This window comes from Apteryx rowi, unplaced genomic scaffold (assembly GCF_003343035.1).
Source record: "Apteryx rowi isolate R43461 unplaced genomic scaffold, aptRow1 scaffold_15, whole genome shotgun sequence".
Lineage (NCBI taxonomy): Eukaryota > Metazoa > Chordata > Aves > Apterygiformes > Apterygidae > Apteryx > Apteryx rowi.
This window is the reverse complement of record NW_020447752.1, coordinates 331157-352180: the sequence shown is the minus strand read 5'-3', so window position 1 is coordinate 352180 and position 21024 is coordinate 331157. Positions and strand designations below refer to the sequence as shown.

General features: G+C 38.1%; 1 protein-coding gene and 1 non-coding gene across 6 annotated transcripts in view; both read right to left on the bottom strand.

The window, feature by feature from the left end:
- Positions 1–21024, bottom strand: part of CLIP1 (CAP-Gly domain containing linker protein 1) — an 84647-nt gene that overhangs the window by 59075 nt on the left and 4548 nt on the right. For all 5 annotated transcript variants that reach the window (XM_026058709.1, XM_026058710.1, XM_026058712.1 and 2 more), the window contains exons 2-3: positions 5801–5996; positions 3930–4501 (exon numbers count right to left, since the gene is read on the bottom strand). In XM_026058709.1, the coding sequence (XP_025914494.1) occupies positions 3930–4501; positions 5801–5894 (666 nt within the window). In that variant the 5' untranslated portion in view covers positions 5895–5996. The remainder of the gene's footprint in view (positions 1–3929; positions 4502–5800; positions 5997–21024) is intronic.
- LOC112962593 lies at positions 12904–13063 on the bottom strand. The gene has a single exon (XR_003252356.1). It is a non-coding gene; the product is annotated as a U1 spliceosomal RNA (small nuclear RNA).

The following is a 21024-nucleotide window of genomic DNA, read 5'->3' as shown; positions in this document are numbered from 1 at the left end:
AACTGCTGCGGATACTTTTCTGCAAACATCCACAGGAATACAACTCCGTGGACACACCCCATACCCTGAAGCACTGTCTGCCTGTTTTGTTATTAATGAAACTTTATATGCAGGGTCTCTTGGAAAAAGATTTTTTTATGCCCACTGAAAAAGCAAACCTAAATTCCAACGCAAATCTTTGCCGCTTTTGCATCTTTTCATCTCTGCTTTTATTGCATTGTTCAGCATGACCTTAACATRAGATCCTCTAAGCAGGCTTGCATTGCAGGAGTATATAGGTGACAACCTCACAGCTCTACCTGGTTCTTGAAACGGCATTTCTCTGACTAGCGCTGTATCTGAAGTGTCTGAAACACTTAGCTGGCATGCCATCGCTATTTTTCTTAATGGTATCTGAAATAAGAAAAGATGATTTAGGGCTCCTTTCTTTGAGTCCAAATAAATCAGAAACTGATATTTACATCGGAAACCTCTTTTATTACTACATATATATATATTTTCAAAGACAAAGCAGTTTCCCCATAGAAGTTTTGGGGAACACCACCCATGACACCATGCTGCATTAGGTAATTCTAACTGAGTGCACAATAGACTGGTGAAACAATAGAGATCAAAAGAATACGGAAATAAGCTTAAGATGTTTTCTAACCATACGGAACAATGCAGACTATGGACTACGTACATAGGTGATTAAAGCAATCATCTCTCCAAGAGTTCTTTGCACATACAGCCTTTAATCAAATTGCCTCATCCCAACACCACTGGCTATAAGCACTTGATGCAGTAGTTTACTGTGACAGACTGCAGAAGCAAGTATGAAGAGTTCACAATTTCTTAGAAGTGGAATTAATGTTGTGATGCAGAACCTTTCATATAGAGGAACAGTAGTAACATTTCAGTAGGAACTGAAGAATATTCCAATAAAGCCTAGCTGATGGGAAATGCCAATTTGTTAAGCCTGAAATGATTTGAACCCAACATTTCAGGTTCAATGTAAATTTGACAAAAGTTTGTTATCTAATGCAGAAATGAGCTGAGATGAGATGTGAATTGCTAGCTGCATTTCTCTGGCCTTTAAACATTTGTCAAAATGGCTTCTTGTTTCTTGACAGCCNGGGGGGGAAGAAGCGGTAAGAGCTTGTTTTCCCCTTTTTTGTTGAAGATATCATCCAAAACCAATCAGTTGCCAACAAGAAGTCTGAACAGGTCAATTTAAGATGACTCATATTAAATGCATTTTAAAAATCAAATGAAAGTTAGAGGAAAAATATTAACATATTGAAAAGCAGTAACACTCTACACCTAAAGATTACATAGAAAGATCAAAGTTGAGCCACATCTGAAGTCCATTCTAGAATGTAATCTTAACTGATGAGCTGCATCTTACCTATCTATGAATTTGCCCTTGAGGACATATTTTTCCACTGAAGCATTTTAATAAGACTCCCAAATGAGCAGTTGCCTATCATGAATTCATTGTTCTAGTGAACTGCAATTCTACACTGCTGGAGGCTCACCATTTCCAAGATGCAATTCTGAGCAGTTGCTCTTCCCAGATATCCCTAATCATCTTCAGTATGGCATTGCTATTACCAAGAACCTTCATTAAGTATTCAACAGCAGTCAGTCCAAGTTGCAAGAACTGATAAATTTGTACAGTATTTAGGCATTAGAGATTTGCAAAGGCATGGCTGGACTGGAGGGCATCTCGGGGCTAGGATGCTACACTCTCACTTGGAGGTGAAATCCTGGGCTGAGCTGGGAAGTACAAATTCCATCAACCCTCTCATCCTCTTGTGTAACGTACTGCTGAAGAGTTACTGCTGTCTGCATGAATAGAAAACAAATGACATCCCAGGGAGCGGTCCAGAGGCATTTGTATCATTGATGGAGACTGGATGGCTAGGCAAGCTACAGTAAACGACAGGTCTTCCATAACAACTGGTGCTAGCTGTAGGCTCTGCAAACAATGACAGTTCAATTCTACAGTCCATAGCGCTGGACATGAATTCAATGAAGGAAAGAAATAATAGATCTATTCAGCCAAATTCACCAGTATTTGCACTAACCTGGAGATTTAAAATACTTAAATGTGAATTATTATTAGACATGATATCTGCTGGGAAGAGTCTGAGATCTATTAGAAAAAATTAGTATGGAAAACAAAATTTCATTTTTCTTAATACCAGATTTTGAGTATCTACTAAAAACAAAAAAGGGTTAAAGACAGCAGACAAGAATCCTGAGCATTTAACATCTGCATTTTTGTGCATACACTTGCTTACACTGGTGTATAAATTAGATATGCATCACTGTCATGCTGTACCAGGAATTGCCCCAAAACCTCAAATCACAGTTTGATATTTCAACAGGAAAACTTAAGGCAAAGAGCAGAAGTAGGGAGGATGAAGTAACACTAAATTTAATCTATTCTGCATAACAGAATTTGGGACCTGCTACCACCTTACTATTATCAAATCATGACATCTAGGATATGCTTCTCTTGTAATTTGCACTAATGTGATACAGCAAAGTTAGAGTGATGCCTTCACATATATCATAGAACTTTCCCTCACAAAAAGGACATTGCAAAGATCCTTGAGAAAAAAGCAAACAAGTGGTTAAAAAAAAAAAAAGACATAGCTGATTATGAGAAGACAGGGCTCAAGTCCACTGTAAGAAATAGCTAGGGATAAATACTAAACCTTCATTCCCACTGGCACTCCACATCTCAGCTCAACTCCATCAATGATCTGAACCCTGCCCTCACTTCACCTTAGTCTCCTTCACACCTCCTTCACTTTGGCCCTATGTTTTGAGCTCTCTTTACAAAGAGGAGCAAACGGTCAAATTCTTAAGAAAAATTAAAAAATAAAATTAAAATATCAAGCTACCTTCACTGCAGAATCATTAGTTTGTGGGTCAGTACAACACAAACAATATCTAAGAAGTTTTCTACACAAGGTTCTGATGTTATCCACAGAAATACTTAATTCCTGTCCTTGTTTTAACCTAATGGAAATTTTGGCAGTTATATTGCGGGGGGGGAGGGAGAGAGAGATTGTATCAAAATTACACTAAACCAGTTCTTCAGTTTAATTATGACACATGCAAGTAATTCAAGCCTAAAATCTATTAAAGTGATTGTAGATCTGGGGGGCATACAAATATTATTCTGGTTTTATTTAAAGACTACAACTTAAATGATGAACCTCCAGCTTTCTAGTGCCTCTTCTAGCAAAGGATGGTTGTTTGAGCAGTTTCCCACTTTTCCTAGCAGACATATGTCAAATCAGTTATCAAAAAATGACCCATGCTCTATTATAGTGGTCTAAAAGGTAAGCAACACAGATTTAAAAAGTGTTTAAAGTAACAGAACTTCCTTTTAAAAGAGTGAAAGTGATACATCAACAGAAGCATTTGTGGTTCTGAATTTATGAAGGGCAGCCAAGTAACATGGCACATCACCAGCAGAACACGTAATTCTTGGATGATCACTGGCATTATGAGACTACTTCTGTTGCTGCCTGTCACTACTCAGGGGAGCCATCAATTATTCAACTGTTAGCTTTGTAAAGACTTTTCTGCCTGAACAGCTCAGCTTCTACTTAGCATGACCATAGCTCTTAAAGTTATGGAAAGATAAGCTACAAATAGGTTGTTACCAAACAAAGGTTTTTATCAAACACTGGCAAAATATGATAGAATAAAAACTGCCAAACTAACCGTTTTATCTTGGTACTGGGAAGATCTTCCTATAGTATGCAAAACTGCATGTGAAGAGCTTGTCCACRTGAGAAAGTTAATGAAAAGAAAGCTAGAGTAAAAATGTACACTATCTGAACCAGGGTAGCAGAAGTTTTGAGTATTAGCAAAAATGACAATTCATCATTCAAAAAGCAGACACAGAAGCTGCAGGGAAATCTTACCAGAACTCGATCTCCAATTTTAAGCTCCCTTTCTCCTTTCTTCAGAGATCCTGCTTCAGAGAGATTTGATATAGATTCACTTGCAGTTTTTGAAAGATTGCTAATTTGAGAAGGAGTCGAGTGCTCTTTAGCAGCAAGTGGTGAAGTTTTTTGTGGAATTCCTGAAGGGGGAAGTGCAGCAGGGGACGAAGACACCACACTAGCAGCTGATGTGGAAGTCGGGGATGTAGCTCTAGAAGCATGAGCTGTCTGTGTACCATTAGCTTCATCTTCCGTCAGCACTTTTCTTGTCAACTTTGATGGTCTTGTAAATATTCCCCTCAAGGGTTCACACTGGAAATACCGAACTCCAGCCACAGAGCCATCATTCTTACCAATTGGTTCATCTAGAACAATCCCTGCCCATTGTCCCGGAGCAAACTGCGTTTCACCAAGAAACTGAATAAAGCCAGGTTTATTTCCATTGACCCAAACACGCTCCCCRATTCTGAAATCATCCACAAACTCATCATGTGCATCTGCAGTGGTTGTGCTTGCGGACTTTTCACTGGAAGCTGCTTTTTCTGCAGGAGCTAGAAACAAGCAGAATGAGAAAGCAACAGGTATCAAATATACTAATATTCCACTGGGCTTCATTTATTTGTTTCAATTTAATGAGCGTTTGGAAAAGCATGATTTCTAAGAGGAAGAGCACAATTCCAAGTTTTCTTACCTATGAAAATACTGTAATCTCTGAAATACATAATTCAAAGTCTAAGGACAGAGACATTGAATGCATTTAACTCAATCTTTACAAGACTTTAACCGAACCCTAGAAGTCAAACCTCAAAAACTAMGCAACCATCTTTATCATGATCATGAAAGTTTCTTCAAAGAAAAATGATGATGCTTCAGGTGAGTGAAGAAGTAGAATTCTGAACTAGGCTAAGGATTGTCAAGTATGTATGCGAAGTAGTTATCTCACAGGATAACTAGATCAGTCTAAATGAAAATTATGTTTCACGGCTGACACAATCCAAGTTGTTTAAACTAAATCATTTATGAGGGACATTTGGTACCTAAATTCTTCAGTTCCTCCAAAAACTCCATCCTGAATGTCTAATTGCATTTATTAAAACTGAGAAAATAGCTACTTTTTCAGTGAAGGATTAAAACATACACAAAAGCTTGAATCCACAGAAAGCTCACATCCAGGTAGCCAGCAACAATTTTCAGTGTCTTGATTTCCAGTACTATACTTTAACCATAAGGTCCTTATTCCTCTTGAGAGCATCAGCAGAGATGCATATCTAGACAACAGCTTTACAAAAGCTGGACTTCAAGACCCTCTGCTACTTGCAAACTTCTGTTAGTGTATTAAAAAAATTTTCAGATGTCCAACAACGAATATAATCGCTTAATTATTTGTGATGATTCTTAGAACAGTTGTATATAATTTTATACATTGTTATTTTAGGAGAAAGATGGAACAAAAAAGGTTTGCTGTACTTGCAAAAGTACATCTCAGCCAGCAAAACTGACAATATGCTAAATAATTGTGGCAGCCACTTTCCCTCTACTGTAATTTGTTGAACTGTTTTCAATTTGAAGTGGGGGTATGCTAGGATCAAAGGGTTTTTTTCTGCATTGCAGCATGCTTTCAACACTACAGCATTTGCTTTTAGAAACAGTTTGTTTCAAACTAAAATTGCATTCAGTTAGTAAAATCAGACTTTACTGCAGGTTTTATGTCATTTTTGTTAGATCAGAAATATGAACAAAAATAGCTTAGTATAAATAGTAAAAATAGTATATAATCATAGCTGTCAAGTTACTTTTTGTTAGAAGAAAAGATGAATAAGCAAAAGTTAAGATATCTAAATATTCATTACCAGCTGCAACAGGTGTAGGTGTTTTCAGTAACGTACTCCCAGGCTTGGTGATCTTTGAAGGAGCCTTAAGTCCACTTGGTTTTAACATACTCATCTTTCTGCAATGCCAGTGTTAATCTTCTTCGCCCGTAGTAACTATCTTTTTCTTAACATGGATACAGTATGTTTTTCTCTGTTTTCCACCTCTGGGTTAAACCTGTATATAAAAATATTAGACACAAAAAATTAGTATTTTAACTCCTGCAGAATAAAGAAGTTACTACATGGCAACCTGCGTATGATAACACACAATAAAAGCCGCTTTACAATAACAACTATAAGCATTTCCCAGGATAGCATTTCYAACCCTTCATTTCTTGAAAGGCATTTCCTATTAAAAGACACTAAGCCTGAACTTAAAACATCAAAATAATTCCCTTCAGTGAATGCTGATGTATTCATCTTGAGCTTTAAAGTAAAAGGCTATTTTAAGAAAGAAAAACAAAGCCCTTAACAGCATTGCTAACAACATTACGCATAGATATAATCGCTCTGTGCACCCTACTGTTTTAAGTCACATTTTTCAAGTGTTGCAACACGCCAGCAAAAACAACTTGAAACTAGAGAAGTCAAGAGAACTGGGAATTTCAGGATAAAAGGAAAAAGTTTTTAAAAAAGTTATTGGAACTGAAAAACTAAGATTGATCAACAGAGCTAGATGTTTACAACTAAAAAGTAAACATCCACCTCAGCTCTACTGGAATCACACACTTCAGATCACAGGATACATTAGCTCACAGTCCCCAACACAGCGCCCCAGCTACAACCCTCTGGAAAGAGGAGGAGGAGGGACTCTTCCCTGCGTTGCTAGGATAAAGCGCTGCTCTGACTTGGAAACCAGCTATAAGCTTTTCAGGGAAGTATGCCATGAGGTTTTTGCCACAGAAGGCATCTTCTTTCCGATTACAAAAGCTTTAGAAAGGCTTTTTAATTTATATTGTGAATTCAAAGCCAAGTTGTAAGCTGACTGGCTCCCCCCCCCCCTTAAAAGTATAAACTGCTCTTCATGAACATAGCTTAGATATTTACTAAGATAGATATATATATATATAGCATTGACAAAACAACTATGCCCACTTAAAAATCACCACATACCTAAACAAAAACCTAAAAAATATAAAGGAAATGTAGACATGTGGCAATGTCAGACTGTTTGCTCAGATTATGACAAACAAGAACCGTAAAGCAGGTCTCAGCCCTGCTATTTACTCAGCATCTTGGCACCAGTCGTCCCACACGACAGGCAGAGCTGGCCAACTGCGGATTTCCCAGAACCAGTGTTACTAGCACCCAGGTGTGCATGCCAAGCACACGGCACATTTAAAGGCAAGAGAAACACTAGTAAAGAAGAGACTGATGTGCTACAGTAATGAAGACTAAAGAGAAACGCCACCCATGTCTTTTACCTACCAGTATAAGTTTTACCTCTCATGTATTATTAATAGCAAGCACAGTAGTGTTGCTAAAAATCAATTCACTGTGAAAAAAGAAATTGTCAGTCACGCAGCTCTGTGAACCTATATGACAAAGTGAAACATTCTTCTGCTATTTCAAGACTGGCCGTGCCAAATTTAAGCCATTTTCTAATTAGCCTGCAATAAATTTATACTTTAAAAAGCGTTAATTACCAGCTCAGCTGTATGGTATTTATCTACAGTTTAAGTTATGCTGCATGAAAACTCTGAAGTAGCACTGTGCAGATTGCTGAACATTTCTTCTTCCAGCACTGCCAGAAGTATGTCACCCACCCATCTGCAGTTATGACTACTGAAGAGAAAAATTTCTCTGCTCTTTCTGTAAGATCCACACCAATTTACTATTAAATTTAAAATGGGAGCTTTCATATTCACAAACAGCAAAGCAGAGAGTGAGATCTCTGAAATCGAAGTACAGGGACAGGTATGGCCCTATTTCTTCCCAACCCATCAAAATCCATGGAAGGAGCAAACTGTATACAATCATGCCAAACTTTGTGGTTTGGTAAAGAAATACAGACGTGTTACAAAGAAAAGCCTTTGAGATTAGTGCAAGACTTCGTTTTCCTTTATCAAAACACACCAAGTAATTTTCATTTTTCAAAGTGTCATCATTATCTGGCTCTTCTTATACTGAATCAAGAGGAATGCTAAATAAATTTTGTTATGCATCATTACAATTGGTAATTAACAGATCTATACCTAAGATATATGAGCACTTTACATTACTCTTAAACAGTAAGCTATTCACCTAAAGGATTATAATGCAGCTGATCACCGATTACGTCTGTAACCCATTTCAGCCAGCTCCAAATAACGCACTACCACAACACTTCCCTTCAGATTAGTCTCATGTTACATGTGGAGAAACCCTAATTAATGTTGATTCTATTAGTAAAAGCATGGTTCACTTCAGAATTATCATACTGAATGAGTATCATCCAGAATGAATAAAGACAGTTCAGTGTTCATAACTTGTGTTCATGCTATAATGAAAGATCTTATGGGCCTGTCTCCATTTGTCTTTTATTCTGCTTTTGAAAAGAAGCGGCTATTCTAGTTTTTTTTAGCTACCAGTCACTAAGAGCAGTCCATTACGAAAAGTAACACAAGCACTAAAATTCCAACAGGAGTATGGGGGGAAGGAATGGTTAGCAAATTGGCACACTGCACACAGTCGAGAAATTGTTTTGAAAACAGATTTCTACTGATCTTCGTCACTGCTAAAAATCAGAACGTCACGTCATCACTAGCCATATAAAAATGGGTCATGTGGTCTCCAGTGGAAAGGGAAAAAGGAGAAAGGTGTCATTTGACCAGCACACAATTAATCAACCCTGCAAGACAATTAATTCTACAGAATCTCAGGAACCAAGCTGTGCTTATGCAACAGTTCTCTTGAAGARTCTTGCACCCATATCCTGCATCTTTCAGTGGGAATACAACCCCAAAGTTGCAAATTCATCTAGAAAAAAAACAAGGAGAGCAGAAAACAAGCAAAAAAAGGCTGCACAAACCTAAAAGAGCCACTGACATCTGTCAGTTCTTTCTTTTTTCCTTCCTCCCAACTTTATGATGGTGCCAGTTTATCACTACTGGTTGCAATTCCAAGTCACAATAAAGAAGGATTTGATACAAACACATAAATACAAGAATTATCAAGGTCAGAATTCTTTTTAATTCACAGACCTCTGTCAGTGGCAAACACAAGATTTATGAAAATTCAACTACCTCTTTTGGGCCAAAGGCAAGAGCCAARTTCCCTTCTGAAAAACCCCTGCTTCCTAAAACCAGGAAGCAATATTCTACCATTATATTTTTTTGAAACTGGCTATTCAAGTGCTGTTTAGATTGCAAAATATATATATATAGGATAGGTGGGTACAAAATATATGATAAAATATAAATCTTGTGTAAATCCCTCCCCCCCAATTATATCTTGCTTTTGAATAGCCAGTTTCAAACAATTATTAAATAAAGTTTTAAAAGCTTTCGTCAACAGAAAGCTAGAACATTCTAATACTGCATTTCCTGGCATGAGGCACTCATTCATATTTTAATCCTGCTCTCCACAGTCATGGGTTATGTATCTGCTGTGTCATTTGCTTTTTTCAATATACAAGCCTTCAGCTAGGCCAAAAGTAACACGATCTCTCATGCCCTGGTTTCAGTGTTACTGAAATCATAGCTTAATGCAACAAACTGCTAAAATCTAGGCAACTCATTTTAGCATATTACTACCTTATTGCAATAGTGAAAATGCAGCTTTCACTTTTAGAAAGAACCACAATCTTCATTTTCATATTAGCATTTCATAACAGAATTAACAAAACACTGCAAGTTCTTAATTTTGCATCACGTGATTTTAAGTATTACACACTATAGAATTTCCTCACAGGCTCCAGATGACAATTTTCCCTTATGAGAACTAAAGTGTGGTAATAACTAGCTACTTGACTTGAATTCTTCACTTTCCTTCCTTGAATCTTTTTCAGTTCTTCTTCAAAAAAATCTAATTACCAACAGGCAATAACTTAACTGAAAATTTCCTAAAGATTGTATCAGGAAACTATGGAAATGCTGAGAAGTCATCTGATAATCTGTCCTATTTTGGTGTTCAGAAAGCCACACATTCCACCTAAACAGAAACTGTGCTCAAAGAGGAGATTTTAAACACAAGCTTTGCGCTTGTGCTGCTACTGGTGGGAATTGCAGTTGCCAGCAGTTCTGTTGCATGCTTAGTTTTACCAAATACATATCAGACTGTCACCAAGGCTGGAACATTTAAAAAATATATTTATTTATTTATTTATTTAAGGTGCTACAGCAGAGATATCAAACATACGACTTGCTGAAATTATGATTTCAAATACGATAACGTGTTACATTTTCTTTTATAAATATAAGGCGGCAAATCACAGAATCTGATACAATGAATTGTAATTTTTTTCTGTGTGGACTACTAGACATTTTCAAATGCAGATGTGAAGCTTTGCATTGCCACTTATAACCAATCATCAATTTGTTTATTCTTCTTAGTTACATTTCACAGACCCCTTGGTGTAGTTCATGGACCAAAGCAATCCATAAGCCATAGGCTGAAAACCACTGGTCTAAGAAAAATAAATTCTAATACACTGATAACATATATGAATTGTGTCAACAGGTTGTGATAAAAAAAAATTAACCACACAACCCTGAGTTAAAAACCATATAGCCAGACAGTTCTGAAGTTTTTACCATTCACTGCTGAAACATACTTATGTCACTCAATTTAGTGGGATGATTTTGATGTGCAGTATTATCTTTCGTCTTAGAAACAGTCAATTTTCATGAGTGACAAGATATTGAAAGAGTCAAAGTCTGAAGCAAATAAATCACAGAGGGAAGACACTCATTACTTGTGGGGGGGAGAGGCAGGCTCACTTAAAGCATCTCAGACTGAACTCCCAGAAGTTTAGACATCCAGAACTGCCAGTTGCTTTAGAAAATTTAGACCAGAATATATAAGTGAAGAGAAAGGCAAAGCACATTTTAGTGAATACATCATATGCACTGCTAATTTGGAGTTTAAAGAGATGCATTGATTTGTGGTCAAGCTGTCTAATCACCTAAGAAAACATCTAAGTCTCAGTGCAAGTAAATTTGGTACACTCTTCCTTGCTCTTAGCACCACCTCAAAGCACAGTATTTTCCAACAGTCAAGAGAGGAATTCCTACAATAAAAGAGTGCTGTCCACTGCTGTTGCTTTCAGAACAGTATTTCTAACAACTAGTACCCAAAAACCTAAAGGCACAATCAAGGAAGAAAAAAAGGTTAAAGTCTTAGGTCACTCCACATAAGACCCCTACAGTCACAACTAAAAGAGAACAGTACCAGTGGCTCTTTAATCTTAGCTGACATCTGAGAAGCGTGCTGCCATCGCCACACCCTCCTTCCTCAGGACAGGTAGTGCCAACATTAAAGTAAAATGTTTTATCTGATAAAACATTTGAAACTATGACTTGACAATTTAAGGAAGAAACATTTGCTAACATTACACCTCGCAACTACCATGGAACAGATGCAGTGTTTCCATGGAGAAGAGCAAGCTGTCTGTAAATTCGGTGGGGGAACAAAGAGGACATTCTAGAATAGAGCAGCATAACGTTTGAATTGACTCAAAACACAGACTGCGTAACGGCAGTCTTCTGCGTGCCGACACATGCAGCCTGACCCTGTGCAGCGTACTCCGAGACCAGAACGCTACTCTCATGTGGTTTTCTTGTACAATAACAAAGTGAAACAATTAGTTTATGAACCATCATCCACAACTGGTCATGCACAAGTTCTTCAAAAATTTTTATATTAAAAAGATTAGTATTAAATTCATAGTTAACACCATTAAGAGACTAAATATTGTTGGAAAACGCCTTTCAAGGTCAACATGCTTCTAAGCTTAAAAAAAGAGACAGCTCTGACTTGTTAATTCTGCTAAGTATACTGATGTTTGCAAAATAAACCTTAAGACTAATACATACTAAATATTTTCAAATACCTGTGTAAAATAAATAATTCTGCTAGGCAAAGTAAATCTTCTGAAGAACTCCCAGGGATCTGTTACCAGAGAAGATCATGTTTAATCACTGTGGTAGTCAAGCAGTAGGTATCTTAAAAAACAAAACAAAACAAGAAGTTCTAACCCTGCCGTGAAGAAAATATAATGACATGTACAAAACAAACCACAAATTCCCTTCTGTAGAAAAATGATATGGAAAATATATTTCAAAGACCACCACAAACCAGGAACTTCACTTTCCTAAGGGAAAAACTCATCACATGAAGCATTATGCTTGAAACAGCAGTCTGAACAGCACTTCTTGAGTATTTTTCACACTCTAGATGTTCATACCATTATTGCCAAGCTTTCAAAAGCTCATGAATCATGCCTCAAAAACCCTGACAGTGGTTTAGAGATAATAACCTGGAAGAGTTTTCTTTTCGCCCAAGAGTTACTCCAAGGGCTAAGACCCTTCATGATTATAAATGCTTACAACCTGGAAAACATTTCCAATGTTAAAACACAGTGTTCCAAAAGCAAATACTTTAAAATTAATAAGCATCTTTCACATGAATCAGATCTACTGTTTATAACAGTTCTAACAGTTATATTTGTGTAGATTGATACTAGGTTTCTGTAAAAGTGAGGATACATATTGCCCAAAGCAATTAAAATAAAGCTTTTAATAGAATTTAGAGGCTTTTTAAAATTATATAAAATTTAAAAATACAACCATATTTCAGTTTTAAACAAAATAAATGCCTTCACATTGCATTACTGTTTGTCTCTTCCTGCCTCTTTAGTAATATTTCTCTTTGAAACAATGTCCCAGATCAGAGGCCAACTTCCGAAAGGTTCAAATAGGAATCGGATGAATTCATGAACAGCAGGTCCACAAACTAACTAGATAAGGACATATCCACCAATATCCTTACTAAAATAATTCTGAATAACGTGGATATACAAGGGGGATAAACTGCAGAAAGCGTCCAGGCTCACATGTCCTCCCTAAATAGCATTTTCTATTGCCACTGTCTTATTTTGTTTCCAGGGAAGAATATGAGCGTAGTGCCCCACTACCACAAATTACGCAGTCAAATTTCCTGTGTTTTGGGAAATTGTAAAGTCAGCACACCCGGAGTGGAGGAGATGAGCCTCATCCCCAAACAATAATCTTCTTGATCATGGTGCCTTCTCTGCCAGGTGCTGGGAGAACACTTGGCTAAACTGGCTATTGGTCTGACCCAGTAGGCATTTCTTGTAAGACAGATATCTGCCTCTATCCAAACACATGTACATTTATACAATGTATATATATATACATTTACATTTATATATATTATTTGCCTTATATAAAGGCAAATAAAAAGTCTCTTTCATTTATATGGAAGTCTCAAAAAAAAAAAAAAGACCAAGTTGGTCATTTGGAGTTTCATACAATCAAACTCATTTTCTTCAGATTATTTCTTTATTTGATACTTAGAGTACTCAATTTCATTATGTTAAAGTGCACCCAGTTTGGTAGGGGTACTAGACCTCTGTCCTGTAGAACTGAGTCTAGCTGAGGTACTTCATGCTGAGCAACCAAAAAGACTGGATTATCAGTATCCAGTTTTACAAAAGTTGGCTTACATTTACAATGAAATAATGCTTCAGCACACAATATCCATTACAAATGTCACACTAAGCCTCGCATATGGTTCTGGAATAATTATAAGTAGTTAAACCAAAAAGATGAATTTGGAAGCCTTCATGCATTAGTTTTTCAGAACTTCTCTTGTAACAATGCAACACACTTTGTATTCTTAGCTATTTCCTACTTAAATACAACTATTTTGGAGCCATAAATTCACATCAAGGTCTCTTTGCATTTAGCCACTGAAGTTAATTAGCTAAATGGCAAGTAAACTACTTTGGGAACATAATGATCATGACTTGGTGCAAATTCAACATGTATTTTCAGCTCCAAAACGTTTATGGAATGAGTAGCAAATTCTGACAGAAACAGGCCAGAAACAGCACTGTAGGCATTTGATAGCTGACAAAGCAAATCATAAACAGCATGTACTGCTATAACAGCCTCTGTAGTGGTCACTTTTAAGCTGAATTGATTATCTTAACGTTGCTTAAGAATTCAACTGCACTGTTCAGTGATTAGACTATGGGATTACACAGGTATCTTCAGGTATCATTTAAGCTGAAGTGAATAGAATTTAAGAGAGAATTTAAATGGAATACAGAAGATAAAGAGAATTAAGGGAATTTAAGAATTTAATAAAATAAGGGTCTGTATTTTGGAGTCTATATGTGACTACTCATTCAACACAGAGCAATTAGGAGAAAGAAAGCATTTAAGCATTACTCAGCATTTAAAAACACAACTTTAGTCTTATTCTGTCTTCCAGAAACCATGGATTTTGATGTCCATTGAGCAAGGAATATGATGATGTGAATACATTCTTTAAGTACATCACTCCAATAAGAAGAGACACCAGAAAAATATGCATCATTTAGTTCCATGTTTATGTGCCACGAGAGCCTATTTATTTGGATTACTAGGTGCTATGCTTACTGCCAGCATCAAAATATATGGACTGGTAGGTGCCTATCAAATTGGTGTTTTGTACTTCATTTTTAAGGATAGGAAAGATTTTGTATTTAAAACTTGGATAATAGCTCAGTTTATCAGGTGCAAGAAATAAAAAGAATTCAGAACTTTCTCCTAAGCATACAGTTTGCACATACTGGTATAATAATAAAAAAAATAATAATAATAATGAAAGAATATCCCATAGCTTATATAGAATCATTCTTCTTATGACACTTGAATATATTCCACTTCAGCACATTCCAGCCCAATCCAACATAACCCTCACATAAATTCTAGACAAGTATACACTTCACAAAGGCAAATTCTCATCCTGCTTGAGCCACAAAGCCTCACTTTCTCGTACTGTTTTACAATTCTTAATATGAATGCGAATTTTTTTTTTTTTTTTTTTTAGGGACAGACTCTTGAATAAGTTCATCTCTGATAATTTAATAGTTACACCTAATTAAACTAAATGGAATGAAAGCAATCCATCACTCTTCTGAAGTGCCTTCAGAGACACCACCAGTATGACTCCAGGAAATTACTTTAGTATGCAAGCTTTAGAATTTCTGCGTAACTCAAAATACAATTTACTCTGGCTATCTTAAAGATACAAAACCAAAAGGTTTTAATAAGTTGGGAAGTACGCCCATTAGCATGACACAGTTCTTTTGACAGTATCATTAGTCTGATGAACATAACTTGAGGCAAAGAATGGCTGATAAATTACTCAAATTGTATCACATCTACATGATCACCAGTGGAGATCTTGCAAATCTTTGAACTCTGTTACAGAGGGCACCGGTTTAGATAAAAATTACTTAGTCTGAAGCAACTATTATGTTCAGTGAAACAAAGACACCCAAAGAATACTCAAAATAGCCCCAAGACTGTAATGTAAACACTAGGTGTTGTCATCACTCATACCTCTATCAGGCAACCATCACACCACAGTTTAAGGACTTCCCCAAAAATAGCTCTGGTTTCTTTGTATCTGCAAAGGATGAATCTCTGTTTCTTTAAAAACTTGGAAGACACTCCTATCTTATTGCACACTTACAGGGACTTAGGAAGAACAAATTTTATTTGGGAAGCAATCCAAAAGTCCCACAATGTTGACCTCATTAGCTCTAATAACATTAATCTAGAACTCAACCAGTAATTTTAGAGTTGTTTCTTAACTGAAACAGATAGTAGATGCTATATCTCTAGGTTGTACAGATGACTCGAACAGTTTTCTTTTCAGCATGAGTTCACAGACCTGTAACATATTAAGGACCAAAGGCTTTTAGCTTATCTTCCAACCTCAAGGCCTTTATATGATAGCCAGGCCTGCATACAGCTCTGTTTCTCCTTTTGAACCTGCTGGTTAATTTAAACTAGATTAAATAAAAGGCAGGAGGTTTCTGAGAGAATTACATTCTTACAAGTTCCACAGAAGAGACCAACAGGTAGATGGGAGACTTGCGTTCAAATAGTCTTGAGTTTCTCCCAGTGACTTCAGATCAGATCAATTAATTATTAAAGCTAAATGGAAAAGCCAAAGTGTTGCCACCAATACATTTAGCAGCACAAGATTATCAGTATACATGAAGATGATATAAAATTTGAATATAATACAGTTAGAAAGGCAAGCACCATGAGACACATCTACTGAAAATTACATGTTTTTAGTGACATCGCTAAATGGCTAAATAAGAGACATGGCTGTCTCTCTACCATGGAAAGGGAAGGATCTTCACCGCAAACAGAATAGACTGGATTCTCTCTGCCTATGTTTGGGAGAAAAAGGCAGGACAAATTCCTGTGGCTGAGAAACTGTACTATGAAMAAGGAGATAATTCAGATGAAAGACAGTAAAAGGCTTAGGGTCTCAAACCATCAGTCAGACATTACAATGATGCCATGAGAAAGGTAATTCATTAAAGCTTCTGTTCTGTTTATGGATTTTAATTCTGTATCAAGGACATTTTAAGTCACCCCATCTTATCATTCTGTAACCTACTATGCTCATCCAGATTCCTAACAGTTTTGAGAGCCTCAGTAAAAAAAAAGTATACCACTGAAACATGAAGACTTAGATTATTGAATACGGAGCATCAATAAGAGAGGACTCCTAATGTCTGTAACAGTTTAAAGTTATTTTTGGGTAGCAATATTATAAGTAATTCTTTCTAAATCTATGTAGCTTTTAGAAAGATTCCCACCTTTAATTAACAAAGGAAGAGCTAATAACTGTTAAAAAGCCAAAAAATTCACAGAAGATACGATGCAAACTCTAACACTTCACATTGCCAGTGTACACATGCATTATAAAAATGTCACTGCTAGAGTCTATTAAAAGACTAGAAAGCACATGATCCTCCTAAACACACATCATTCTCTACAGAATGAGTCAAGGATTGAGAAGGCGAGAAAGTTTTCAGCTGAGAAAGTAAATTACCACGTCTTCTGATAAGCCCGTTATCAATACTTATTATTCTTCCTCATTTTTTTTCCCAAGGAGATTCACAACTGGGTTTTCAACAGCCCTCCATTTCAATAACAAAAAGAGTATTTTATTTGACTATCAGCACTGGCTTCTCCTGATGATAATGCACTTTAACTATCTTAGTAAGTGCATTCAGTCCACAACAGCAATTATGATTTTGGAACGGTAGAACATAAGCTAAGTTATTTGAGATCTAAAGTTTAAATGAAAGTTTGAAAAGGAAAATATCATCTCCTGTCATCCTCAAAACCAAGTACATATAAACAAGGACATACGGCTACTAACTGATATAATTACAACTGAAGTAGCTGAAGCAAAGATGCCACTTTTTTACAGTAAGAATTTAATTCTGATAGACTTGGATGAAACTGTAACTATTTCACACTTCTTGAAAACAAAGTCAGCAATCCTTTTTTAGCTCTCAGTGTTCTTACCCTTTTAAATAGTACCATGACTGCTACAGGGCTGGCATATAATAAACTAGAAGCACAAATACAGAGCTTAGATAAATATTGCTCTGATTCAGTGGATCCTGCTGTCAAGCATAGAAGCAGAATGACAGAGACAGATAAGCCAACTCTATCACTGAGTTTCGCTCATTGTCTTGCAATTTCTCATCAAAATAATCTAAAAATACAGACAGCGAGAATATAAAGATTAAGAAAACTGCACAGCTTTTAATGGTGTTTCTCCTTAGAAAAATAGAGTGGAGATATGTTTCAAATTAAATGAATGGTACCATTCACCCAAAGACCTCATGTCTGAGTTTGTACAGGACAGTTGACCAGGACCTCCAGGTGGAAAACTGTTAGGCAGGTGGTAAGGCAGAAACTAGTACATTCTGTTTGTAGAATACTTCTTTTAAATCCTTTCCAATCTTTCTGAAGCCATGGACTAGATACCAGATTTGTGGATATTTTAAGTGTCAACTGTGCCACTCCCCCAGGTCATGTGAGTGCAGCATCACTTTGCAAAAGTGCCTGTATAAGCCAGGCACCTGGACAAGCACAGACATAATAGTGGACGTTTGAAACCATCAGAGGCAGGAACCATGCTGCCAACAGAGCTGGCTTCAATTCTGCTGGTCAGGAAGAACGAAATGGTTGCTCCAGTAGAAACTGGCACCCAGCTCAGGGCAGCTGAGATTACAGCTAATGCAGGATATAATTGCCTTTCATTAAATAACAAAACACCATCCAACTGAAGCATTTCTAAACATGCCAGTCCAATAAGGATTCCAGTGCATTACTTTTTTATACATGCCAGCAGAGCCAGTAGTCCCCAAGGAATGCCAAAGGATTAAACAAGAGCTGCATTCATTCATGGCCATCATGTTCAAACATTAGAGAACTTGCATTTAACATAGAGAGTTAACATTTGACCTGAATGTTTTAGAGAGAAAGAGAAACGTAGTTTTGAAAATTATATTGGCAAGACAGATCGCTCTATTTCTATTGAACGAAGATCTATTTTAAGATATTCTCAGTCACTCCCCAAGAGAAACTTTAACATGGCCAAAAAGATAAACAGAGAAACACTAAAGAAATTATCCAACCTGTCCAACCTAAGTAAACAAAGGCTATCCTGGATATTCACATTCATACAGAAAGTCATATTAATCAGCATATATTGGCACTGTTCCATCTTACAGTATATTCACAGGAGGAAAGAGGTTGTTTATTCCCTATAGTACACCTCTGTGATGATAATACAAGACAGATGTTTCCCCCCCCACACTCCAACGCACTTGAAAGTTGAAGTCTTCTCTTTGAAAGGAACCATACAAATTCTGTAAAACTAAGAAAAGTACTTCCATGATTTAAGAATTATGTGGAGGTTTTGAGATCTTTCTTTCCTTAAACAGAAAACAAACAACTGAATTTCTTTACAGTATTTGAATGTCAAACTTCAGAACACATTGCCAAACTCTAACATTCAAAAACTAATGATTTTATACCATATAGTAACAAAGACACATGTGAGAATTTTTTGTCCAATTACAACTCTAACATATCATCTCCCTCTTGATCCCTAAAAATATGGACATTAAAGGTCATGTTTCCAAGCTTTTCTGCTTCAGCCAACATATCTCTCTCCCTCGAATACACACAAAACTTTAGTGCACTATTTAGTGCACTTTAGTACACACAGGAAATCTTCTAGTGTGTATTAAGGACTGGTTGGGAAGAGAGAACCCCAAAATGCCATAATCTTACACCAAGAACTAATAATCTTCTATGCATTTTCCAGTCATTCTATTTTCAGTATGCCATGAGACAGTTTTGCCAGTAACTGAACAGTTATATATTCCTTAGACTAAGATACCTTGTTGTTAAGGAAAAAAATTATTATTTTTTTTTCCACTGTATTTAATTTGCTGTCTTGTTACATGCTGCAGCAGGTGCACACAGACACACACTTAAGAAAAATCATTCTCTGGCATTGCTATTTTCAGAATTGCGTGTATATTTCTGCTCTTAAAATAAAATTCTTAGCAAGCAGCAGGCATAACGGCACTTCCTTTTTTGTAGCTCTTTTTTTCTTCCTACATATTAATACAGACATCATGTGTTTTTAAATCTTTCCGCTCAAAGATCTCAAAGCAACTCATGAACTTTCACAAATCCCTAGGAGGTACTGCCTCCATTCTACAAACTGGGTAAGTAAGCAAGGGGGAGAAAAAAAAACCCTCTTCATCTCTCAAGTCATATTTTTAGTCAGGGACATACAGAGTCACAGACTACATTTTTTCCTCCATGTTGTGTTTTGGAAGAGCTTTTTTTGGTAGTTTGTTTTTTAAACACATACACAAAGGTGCTACAATGAGCGGGAAAATATAACTCCTGGTTTTAATGCAGCAGGAACCATATTAATGGGATGGTAACCAAAACGATTACCTTGAGCCCCATGACAGCCGAGGCATTGAAAAGAGAACACTAAATTGCCTTAGGTAGCAGCACTAGAGATAGAGCGGAAAGCAGGAGGGGCCTACAGCATAGCCTTTGTCAGGAGATCCCACAAGTCTAACACCGGCTCCGAACATGGCCGAGCTGCCCTGAGCGGCGAGGTGATACGTGGGCATCTCATCTGCAGGTCAGTAGCTCCCAGAAACGAGGCAGGCATAGGGAGCAGAACTTAAAACTAAAAAAAGTCAAGGTAAACTATAAGCCAATTCATCAATCAGGAAAAATGACAGCATATAGTAAATAAGTGTGGGATGCTGAAAACTGTAAGTCAGCATTCAGCATGAAATACTAGGACCCCACCTCCGCAGAACCATCTACTCAAAGCACAAGTAACCAAGCACAGCTCCGCACCTTCCAAGACGGAAAGGTAACATCCATGCGGAGAACGCATTCAAACCCAAGGCCCTACCTGCCCCTCACGGATCACGAAGATGACACCCGAGCGCTTTGCGCGGCAGAGCGACGCGGGCCCGAGCAAGCCCCCATCCCGCTACGGCGGCGCCCACGCTGCCGCACGCACCGGTTGATCCCGATTTCCGCCCCAGCGCAGCGACGCCGCCAGCCTCGAGCGTGCAAAGCGCGGCCGGACCCCGGGGCAGCCGAGAGCCGGCCCCGTCCTGGCGGCGCCACGGTGAGGGAAGGCCACGCGCGAGGGGAACCCAGCGAGCCCGAGCGCGCGGGCCGCCTCGCCAGCGAACCAGCCAAACCGGCTGCTGTCACCTCGGCAGCGACGCGGGGCCACGTGCCAGGGCGACACTCGCCGCCTCCCCGGGCCAGGCGCCCGCAGCGATGGACGATGCACAGCCCGGCTGCCCAGSGCCCGCGCACCGGCCAGCGGCGCAGGATCGTTCCTGCCTCGCAGGGTCTCTCAGCACCCTCGGGCATCTGCACAGGGTCCCTCAGGGCCTCCCAGACCACCACAGGGTCCCTCAGGCATCAGCAGAGGGTCCCTCAGGGCCCCCCCCCTCAACCACCACAGGGTCCCTCAGGCATCAGCAGAGGGTCCCTCAGGGCCCCCCCCCCAACCACCACAGGGTCCCTCAGGGCCCTCCCCACACGCACAGCCGTCACTGGGCCCCTCCACACCCCAACATAAGGTCCCTCAGCACCCCGCCACCC